General features: G+C 41.4%; 1 protein-coding gene across 1 annotated transcript in view; it reads left to right on the top strand.

The window, feature by feature from the left end:
* LOC101981980 (keratin-associated protein 10-6-like) overlaps positions 1 to 11,123 on the top strand; it is a 24,092-nt gene that overhangs the window by 629 nt on the left and 12,340 nt on the right. The window contains 3 exon segments of the mRNA XM_026789816.1: positions 18 to 326; positions 4,521 to 4,536; positions 10,969 to 11,119. Coding sequence (XP_026645617.1) covers positions 18 to 326; positions 4,521 to 4,536; positions 10,969 to 11,119 — 476 coding nt within the window.

Below are 11,123 nucleotides of genomic sequence, written 5' to 3'. Positions count from 1 at the left end.
ACCTGTTGTAAGCCAACCTGTGTGACCAGCTGCTGCCAGCCCAGCTGCTGTAAAACCACCTGCTGCAAGACCACCTGTTGTAAACCAACCTGTGTGACCAGCTGCTGCTGCACACCCTGTTGCCAACCCAGCTGTTGTGAAATCTGCTACTGCCAACCCTGCTGCTGTGAGTCCTGCTGCTGCCAGCCCTGCTGCTGTGAGCCCTGCTGCTGCCAGCCCTGCTGCTGTGAGCCCTGCTGCTGCCAGCCCTGCTGCTGTGAGCCCTGCTGCTGCCAGCCCTGCTGCTGCCCAGCCTGCTGTGAAAACACCTGCTGCTAGACCACCTGATGAAAACCAACTCATGTGACCAGCTGATGCTTCCAATCCTGCTGCTGTGAGTCCAGCTGCTGCCAGGCCTACTACTCTTCAATTTTCCAACTGAACAATGCCCAGACAACTGTCCTTGTGTCTCACCAGTCTCTCCATGTGGGCAGAAGCTCCCATCATCCTCTGAGGCTATGACCACTTCAGAAACCTATCAGTCACCTTGATGGAATGCAAGTCCACTCGCTCTCACTCTCCTTTTCTCTCTTTACGGAGCCCAGTCTGCAGCTTCTCTTCTGAGCCTGGATCTTCATCTTTCCCTCTAGACAACCGAGAAAGACACTTTACATAAAATTATCAAAAATGTATGGAAACTTAATAAACTCTGGACTGTTATTCTTTGCACATTGTCTGTCATCATTATACTTTAGTAAATCACTGATAGTATATCCACATGCTCAAAAGACTTTATTGTGCAATATAATAAAATCTCTCTTTCTCTCTCTCTCTATCTGTCTCTCTCTCTTTAACACACACACACACAATGTTGTTAAAATTCCTTCTCAGAGGAGACAAAGCATCTATTTCTCCTACAGTTCCACCAACCAAAGAAGGATTGCAAGAAAGTTGATTCGAAGGGGCCAATGAGTTTCCCTGGCTTGCTTACAGAGCACGGATGAGGGACTGCTTACAGGAGCATGCAACTGGTGGTAGGATATAGCTGGAATCTCAAGTGAGAACTCCTGACCCTTCCACCTCTCTGTGTGGGTTGTAAACAGTAACCAAGTCCTGCTGGAATGATTACAAAAGGCCACAGCTGAATGTTTGGCTCAGACGACAGTACTGTATCATACACACACACACACACACACACACACACACACACACACACTCAATACACACACACACAAACACACACACTCACACTCTCACACACACAAAAAAAGTAGGCCCAATGCCATCCACCAGATGTATGGGATTATTAGAAGTAAATAGACAATAGTTAATAGCTCCCATGTCTCTTAACCCATACCCTGAAAGAATGACCCTGTTCTTTTCTTCCCTGAATCTGACTTTCAGAAACTTCATTTGAGTGGAATCACACAGCACTGGTCTTTCTGTTGTACATTTTCATCCATTTACAATTGATGAGTATTTACGTTGCTTGTACATCTTGACTATTGTTAGGAGGATCAGCATAAACATAGGAGTGCTACTACTTCAGCTCTTCTTGTAACTGACCTGAGGTGACCTGTGAAAATAGTTTGCCACTCTCTTGACCAAGAAAGGCCACAAAAGCAGGCAATTCAAGAGCTTCAAATGGACGCAAATGAAACTGACTGGAGATACAAAGGTGACACTGTTCAATGTGTCTACGTCAAACAGTGGAGATGAACCTGATGTCAATGATCTAAACAGAACACTGCATTTCTGCTATTCCGGCTTAAAAATGCAAAGACTGAGGTTAATCTCAAGGAATTGGATGTAGAGTCTCAGCACGTGGACTATGTTCAGGTGGACAAGCTGCACAAGATAGACCACAGTACTTACTAAGTTCACAGTTGAATCAACTTGATACCTTCCCTTTAGACCAAATCCCATGAACACCTCCCCCACCTTGCTGCCATTTTTTGATGGATTGATTTTGGGCAGATCTTGGGGAAAGGAAAAGTTGGTTTTCTTTAGGGATGAGGGTTCTGAGGCACTACTCATGTATGGTACCACTCTCATGCACATGTAAGCAACATTAAATAGTTTCAATGGGCATTAAATTTAAATAAAAACCTCAAAATAATTAATTTTGTTATTCCACTGAGTTTGATTTTAAAAAGTAGATGAATGATAATTAATTGTAGAAAAACAACAACAAAAGTTCAAAACTCCCTACTCATTGTTTAAACTCTTTTTCTCCATTTATCTTCACAACGAACTTATTCTCTGTTTGGATGGGAACTGATTTACTCATCACTTTTCCCTTCATCTCCTTAACTCTAGGGGAAAAAAGCAAATTTCCTTCAGGCTTAATAGGATGTTTTCTTGTCAGTCCATTTTGGGTTTGGTGTCAGGTATGCATACTGGGACATGCATCAAGATGTGAACAAGACAGGAGCAAGACTGAGCCAGTGACCTAGGCCAGAGCAAGTCTGAGGCAGCAAAGTCCAAAATAGCATAACTGAGCCAGCGACCTGGGTCGGAATGGACCTGGGACAGTGAACTCCACAGGGGCAGGAGTGGATCCAGACCAGGGTTATTTGCAGAAGAAGGACTGGGCCAGTGACCTAGGCCAAAGCAGGCCTGAGGTGGTGAGCTCTACTGGAGCAGAGCAGATCCAGACCAGGGACATTTGCCTAGACAGGACTGAGCCAGTGACCTGGGCCAGAGCAGACCTGAGACAGTGAACTCCAGAGGAGCAGGTACAGGGGAGAAACCACTGAGCAATTGGTCCAGAGACAGAGACCACTGCAGGTCCGTGCATTAATCTGGGACCTTCAAGGGAGTAGACCTGAGCCAGGACCCCTGTGGGTCTGGGAATGAGTCTAGGACCTCCGAGGAACTAGCCATGAGCCAGGACCTCTGTGGATCTGGGCGTGAGTCTGGGACCTCCAAGAGAGTAAGTAAGAACCAGAAACCTATGCAGGTCTAGGCATGAGTATGGGACCTCTGAGGGAGCAGGCCTAAGCCAGGTCCTCTGCTGGTCTGGTCCCACCCAAGTCAGGGACCAAAGAGGGAGTAGATTAGAGCCAGAGACCTTTGCAGGACCAACCCCAAGCCAGGGACATCTGCAGGAATGGATTCAGACCAGGCACGTTTGCAGAAACAGGTCTGAACTGACAACCTAGGCCAGAGAAGGCCAGAGACAGCAAACTCAACAAGAGCTGAGCAAAGCCTGGGAACACTGAAACCACTTCAAAAATAAAACCCCAGTAGCAGAGACACTGAGAGAAACAATTAATAATGGGACCTCCTAAAACTAAAAAGGTTCTATAAAGCAAAGGACATGGTCAACAAGACAAAATGACAGCCTACAGAATGGGATCTCATGAAGGCCATATCAGACAGAGGTCTAATCTCCAAAATATACAAAGAACTCAAGAAATTGGTCATCAAAAGAACAAATAATACAATAAAAACTGGAGTACAGACTTAAACAGAGAACTCTCAACAGAGGAGTCTAAAATGGCTGAAAGACACTTAAGAAAATGCTCAACATCCTTAGTCATCAGAGATGCAAACCTGTAAGAATGGCCAAGATCAAAAACACTGATAACAACTTATGCTGGAGAGGCTGTGGGGTAAAGGGAACACTCCTGTATTGCTGGTGGGAGTATAAGCTGGTACAGCCAAAATGTCAGTGTGGCGATTTCTCAGAAAATTAGGTAACGATATTGCTCACCATTTTTGAGTATATATCCAAAGGACATTGTGACACAAAGACATGTGCTCAACTATATTCATAGCAGCATTGTTTGTCATAGCCAGAACCTGGAAACAACCTAAATGCCCCCTGATTGAAGAATGGATAAGAAAAATGTGGTGTATTTACACAATGGAGTACTACACAGCAGAAAAAAATGTCATCTTGAATTTTTCAAGAAAATGGGTGGAGCTAGAAAACATTATTTTGAGTGAGGTAACCCAGACACAAAAAGACAATTATCACATACACTCACTCATAAATTGATTTAAACATAAAGCAAAAAAATCAGCCTATAAATTACAATCCCAGAGAACTTAAACAACAATGAGGACCCTAAGAGATATATGCATAGATCTAAACTACATGGGAAGCAGAAAAAGACAAGATCTCCTGAGTAAATTGGGAGCATGAGGACCTTGGGGGAGGGCTAAAGAGGAGGGGAGAGTCAGGGAGGGGAGCAGAGAAAAGTCCTTCTGTACTGTTGGGGCATCCATCTTCAGCCTACAGGCCCATAGTATCAATAGCTATACCTGCTTGTTTCTTAGGTCCATTTGATTAGAATATTTTTCCCAACCCTTTACTCTGAGATGATGTCTGTCTTTGAGGTTGCGATGTGTTTCTTGTATGCAAAAGAAGGATGGATTCTGTTATCATATCCAATCTGTTAACCTGTGCCTTTTATAGGTGAGTTGAGTCCATTTATATTAAGGGATAATAATGACCAGTGATTGCTATCTCCTGTTAATTTAGTTTTTATTGTTGATTATGTTAATATGTGCATTTTCCCCTTCTTTGGGATTTGCTGTTATGAGACCATCAATTGTCTATGTTTTTGTTGATGTAGTCAACTTCCTTAGGTTGGAGTTTTCCTGCTAGTAGCTTGTGTAGAGCTGGATTTGTGGCTAGGTATTGGTTAATCTGGTTTGTCATGGAATATCTTATTTTGTCCTTCTAGGGTGATTGAAAGTTTTGCTGGGTATTGTAGTCTGGGCTGGCATCCATGGTCTCTTAATGTCTGCATAATACTTGACCATGATCTTCTGGCTTTCATTGTCTCCAATGAAGACTGGTGTAATTCTAATAAGTCTGCTTTTATATGTTACTTGGACTGTTTCCTTTGCAGCTCTTTATATTCTTTCTTTGCTCTGTATGTTTAGTGTTTTGATTATTATGTGGCAAGGGGATTTTTTTTGGTCCAATCTATTTTGTGTTCTGTAAGCTTCTTGTATCTTCAGAGGCATATCTTTCTTTAGGTTGGGAAAGTTTTCTTCTATGATTTTGTTAAATGTATTTTCTGTGCTTTTGAGTTGAACTTCTCTTTCTTCTATAACTATTATTATTCTTAGGCTTGGTCTTTTCATGGTGCCCCATATTTCCTGGATATTTTGCATTAAGCTTTTGTTAGATTTAATATTTTCTTTGACTGATGAGTCTATTTCATGTATTGTATCTTCAGTGCTTGAGATTCTCTTCCATCTCTTGTATTCCGCTGTTTAAGCTTGCATTTGTTGTTCCTGATCATTTTCTCATGATTTATGTTTGTATAATTCCTTCAGCTTTGCTTTCTTTATTGTCTCTATTTCAGTTTTCAAGTCTTGAACAGTTTCTTTCATATGTTTGATTGCTTTTTCTTGGTTTTCTTTAGGGGAATTTGCTGATGTCTTACAATTTTTTGTTTGTCTTTTCCTCCATTTCTTTGAGGGAATTTTTCATTCCCTCTTTAAGGGCCTCAAGCATTCTCCTTAAGTTATTTTTTAAGTCATTATCTTCTGCTTCATCTATATTTGATTGCTCAAGTCTTGCTGTTGTAGGGTCACTAGTTTTTACTGGTATTGTGTTGCTCTTTGTGGTGTTGTGTTTGTTCTTACCTTGTCTACCCATCTTTTCCTCTGATTGGTGTGGTTGAGGTTGTCTGTGATTCTGTTGATTAATCTTCTAGGTGCCAGTGAATCCAAAGCTTAGTTGTTTGATCCTCATGGTACAGTCAGTGCCAAGGTTCTAGCTACCCCTTTGGTCACTCTATGCTCCTGGAGGTCACTCAGTGCTCCTGGGCTTTGTCTACTCCCTTGGAGTTTGCTGTCTCGGGCCTGTTGTAGCCTAGGTTGTTGGCCCAGACCTGTTTCTGTAGAAGTTCCTGGTCTAGATTCCCCTGGATTCCCTCCTGCAGAAGTCTCTGGCTTGGGATTAATCCTGTAAAGGACTCTATCTCTGGTCTACTCCCTCAAAGTTCCCAGGCCTGGGTGTGCCCAGATCCACAGGAGACCTGGCTCAGGCCTATTCCCTCAGAGGTCCCAGAACCACACACAGACCCACACCAGTTTCTGGTTCCTATCTATTCCCTTTGGTGTCCCAGACCAACACCAGGACTCAGAGAGGTCCTGGCTCAGGCCTACTCCCTCTGAGGTCCCAAACTCATGTATGGACCTGTAGAGATCTCTGGTTCCTGCCTACTCCCTTGGAAGTCTCTGATTCATGCCCAGAATTGTAGAGGTCCTAGCTCAGGTATAGTTCCTCAGAGAGGTCCTAGACTCATGCCCAGACCCACAGGGGTCCTGGCTTAGGTCTACACACTTGAAAGTCCCAGATTCACATTCGGACCATCAGTGGTTTCTGGCTCTGGCTCACTCACTCAGAGATTGCTCTCCTATAACTTACTCTGATATTTTATGGTATTATGGTAAAATATGAGAGTGGGACCCTAAAGTCTCCCAATTGATATTGTATTGGGAACATTTCCTCTTAAACCTGGAATGAGACAAGCGTTCCCACTACCTCCACTCTTGGGTATTGTACTTAGTCTCAGTCAATGCAGCAAGACAAGAGACAGTAATAAAAGAGATAACAACATGAGAGGAAGAAGTAAAATTATGTCTGTTCATGGGTTACATGATTCTATTAATAAAAGATTTTACAGACTCTACCAGAAAACTCGTATGTTTGGCAAGGACTTTTATGCATAAGCTACAAACCAACATACAAAAACAATAGCTTACATATCAATAATGATCCCCTGTAAAGGAAGTAAGGAAAACCTTTCTATTCATGATAGTTCCCCACACACAAAATTCTATCAATGAACTTCACCAAGGATGTAAAAGACCAGTGCAATGAAGCTTTAAAAGAGACATCAATCGATGCAGAAACCTTCAATGAATAAAACACTTTAAGACATGGACACGGGCAAGAAGATTCTCAACAGATCTTCAATGGATCAGAAAACAACTGCAAGAAATGACAGGTTAGCTGCATCAAATTAAGTTGCTTCTTCACAAATATGGAAGAAGTAAACAGAGTAAAAGTCAACAGAATGGAAAAACAGAAGACAATCCATTTCCAGCCATACATTCAAGGATTCATATCCAGAATATACAATGACTTAAAAAGTTAAAAAACAAAATTGATTTATGTCTCTTCCCCGCCACCGCCTCCCGTTTCCCTCCCCCTCCCCCAATCAAGTCCCTCTCCCTCGTTAGCCCAAAGAGCAATCAGGGATCCCTGCCCTGTGGGAAGTCCAAGGACCACCCACCTCCCTGTAGGTCTAGTAAGGTGAGCATCCAAACTGCCTAGGCTAAAAAAAAAAAGCCATGGAGCCATTGCCAGAGACAGATGTGCTGAAATTTTGCTGGTAGGCCACGACTTGGTGGTGATACACAGATTAATGGAAATGGGTTAAATTAAATTGTAAGAATTAGCCAATAAGAAGATAGAGCTAATGGGTCATGTGTGATTATTTTGGGGCTAAGCATCTGGGAACCAATAAATGGCCTCTTTACAAAAAACAAAAAAAAAACAAAAAAAAAAACAAAATTGAAAGTAAACAAATCCATAAGTGAAACAATGATTTGAAAATCTCAAAAAAATAGCACAATTATACAGAAAATTCATGAAAAAATAATAAAAGTCATCATCTGGGAATGCAAATCAAAACTGCCTATTAAATTCCATCTCACACTACTCATGCTGCCATCAAAGAAACAAAGAATAAATGCTAAGGATATAGGGAGTAGAAAAGAACTCTTTTCATTGCTGGTAAGACTGTAAATTGGCATAATACCTATGGAAACCAGTTTGGAGTTTCCTCAAAATGCTAAAAATAAAACTGCCACATGATCCAGATACATTACTCTTCTGTATGAACATAAAGACACCAAAGTTGATAGAAAATGGTTGCCAATGTGGATATCAAGCCACCATTATTTTAGTCAGTTTGAAGATCAGCCCAAGTGCACATCAACAGATTTCATGAATAGGTAGACTGTGCAGTATATAAATGAGTGAAATCACTCTGCATTAAAGACTGAAATAATTATTTTGCATGCAAACGTGGAGAATTGAGTTACCATGTTAAGTGGAGTAAACACGATTCCGAATGGCAAGAATTGACTATGAACATTAGAATAAAAAATGACATGAGCATAACAGGGGAGCAAAGCAGACCTGAGGGAGGCAGCAGAGAGAGTACAGAGGGTATTATGCTGACAGTAGTGTTGACAGAGTGTGCCTTGCACAGGGAGAAAGATTTCACAGTCTAATATATTTTTTGAAAAATTAATACATGTAATAAAAATTGATCTTTTATACAATTCAGAAACAATACATGTGAGGTTTTTAAATAGTTCACAAATAGTAGCAGAAAAAAATGATTATCTAAGAATAATTTAGTCAGCTCTAGGCCAGACATTTGTCACCTCAACTCTTTTAGAAAAAGTGATATTTATGTAATGTGTTCAGAGAGTATTGAGGGCTCTATAAACTTAAATTATTATCTTTCTTTGCTTAAAATAATATCAGATCATTCTATTATGGTTTATTTAATATGTAAATTCTACAGCATTCATGAAGTGTGGCTAAAAATATGTAAAGGAATAAAGATTTCAAAGAAGAATCAGATGAACAGTTATCCAGATAGTTATACACCCAACAGAAATGTCCATATCTACTTCCCAAAAGTGCCATATATGGCTTTTATCACAAACTTTAATTTACTCAAACTTCAACCAGCTGCCATTTTCTAGAAAGAAAACCCACACATAGATTGTGTTAAATTCATTCATGGAGAGATTACAGGCCAATGAGAAAAAGAAAGAATAGATTGTTACAGTGAGGGATTCTACAATCATAAGCTGAGTGGAGAAGCCAATTATAATTTTTATTTACAAAAAGATAAAGACCCGAAAGGTGGCAGCACCGCTTGAAAAGAAAAGTTGATAGAGAGATATCATCTCTCCGTGAAGAATGAGAGGATGTCATTTAAAAAATGGAATTTTATTTCTCACCTGATTAACAACAACAAGAACGTGTTTATTTTATGATACTTTCTCCGTCTTATCATTGTTTATTCAAGTTCTGACTGTATGTGCACCTTACAATGATTTGATTTAAATAAAATTATAGGTTTGCAGCATTGGGCACCATTTCAACACATCTTAAAGCCATTATTGCATACAAAGAAAGGCAATAGATGAAGAAAATAAAGACAGGATTGCAAAATGAGATAGAAAGACAGAAGGACAGAAAGGAAGGCAGAAAGAAAAAGACAAAAAGGCAGGGAAAGAACACTGACCTAGGAGCACTGAATCTGCCGTCTGTCAGCAGCTCCATGCTTGTTCTGGCTGCCTTGGCTGAATCATTGTATAACAGAAATCTCCACATGATCCTCCTAGTTAGAGCCTTGGGACAGAAGAAATCAGGGCCTACACGGACACAGACACACACACACACACACACACACACACACACACGCGCGCGCTCGCACACACACACACACACACACGCACACTTTGATATCTTCTCACTCTAATGTATTGTCACTTCCACATTGGTTCTCTAGTTTGCCCTAATATGGAATATACTGTGCCAGATATCTTTATGCCAGGTGCCTTTGAGACACACAGATGGAGAAGCTGGTAAAGAAACAGACATCTCAGCCAATCTGAAGTGAGGATTTTGTGCGTAAAGGACAGACACTGAAGCAGTCCATCACTGTGACTGTAACAACATCATCACGAAGGTACTTCATCAGCTAAGGACTGTTGCAGATACTCCTTCCACTGTGTGAAGATGTGTCACTGTGGTTGGTTTATAAAGATCTGAAAGGCCAATAGCTAGTCAGGAAGAAGTAGGGCAGTACTGCTGGGAACAGAGATGTCTGGGGAAGAAGAGAGGGAATAGTGTAGGCTTGACACAGAGGAAGCAGGACATGCAGGAGGAGAGAAAGGTCATGGGCCATGCAGCAGCGCTTTGATTAATAGAAATGTGTTAATTTAATGTATAAGATCTAGTTATAAACAAGCCTAAGCTAAGATTAAGCATTCATAATAAAGAAACGGTCTCGTTGTCTGTGGTTTTTGCTTTTTGTTTTTGATTTTTGGTTTTTGTTGGGAACAGGCAGCCCTATCCGGGTTCAATGGCAGTCCAGACCATAAATTATTTCTCTGTACCAAAGTGGAAGTGAAGGAATAAAGACACAACTCACATGGCTTTATTGGGAGGGAGATTCTCCATGATCACTCATGAAATCCTGAGTGCATGTCCTTAAAATTTTCTCCTCATTTACTCTCCAGACAACCTTTATAACAAAACATAAGCTGAGGGGGAAATTCATTAGCATTCTGTTTCCTATGCCTGCTCTGTCATGTCTTCCTGGTCAGTATGCTAGCTCAGTCAGGTAGGCTTGAATTAGCATCTCTATTCAAGCATCCTCCAAATTACATAGAAGGAGCAAAACAACATCCTGACTGTTTGCCAGGTTAGTGACAGACTGTCTGAAAGGTATGTGACCACTTCATGTATGAACTATGGCTTGAGAGCCTGGTTGCCATATTATGTAGAAATATGGGCCACAAAGCCCAAGGAAAATCCACCTACAAATGAGAGACAAATGTAGACAGACATACTCACTGTCCATCCCAAGACAGCAAGGGCTGCCACATGACCAGGTGATGACCAAGGACACAGTGAGACTGGTTGTGCCATACCCTTCCCTTTATTGAAAGTGTTCCTATGAGTTATTCTGGAGGAAGAATCAGATTAAACTTTCCAATGATGCATAGCATTGAGAAGCACTTTCTTAGGAAACATGTACTGAATATGGGAATGGGGTAAACAACATCAAGGAAAAGTCCACTGATTGGTCCAAACCTTGAAGACCTGGCATATAAAAGGTCCAGGATGCAAGAACACTCCATATTGTAGAAAACTCCCCTGTTGACAGGAACTGTCCAATCACTCCTGACACCATGGCCAACTCCTGCTGCTCTCCTTGCTGCCAGCCTTCCTGCTGCAGCACTGTCTGCTGTAAGCCAGCATGTGTGACCAGCTGCTGTCCACCCTGCTGCCAGCCCAGCTGCTGTAAAACCACCTGTTGCAAGACCACCTGCTGTAAGCCAACCTGTGTGACCAG

The sequence above is a fragment of the Microtus ochrogaster genome, unplaced genomic scaffold (assembly GCF_000317375.1).
Source record: "Microtus ochrogaster isolate Prairie Vole_2 unplaced genomic scaffold, MicOch1.0 UNK31, whole genome shotgun sequence".
Taxonomy (NCBI): Eukaryota; Metazoa; Chordata; class Mammalia; order Rodentia; family Cricetidae; genus Microtus; species Microtus ochrogaster.
This window is presented reverse-complemented; position numbering and strand designations above follow the sequence as displayed.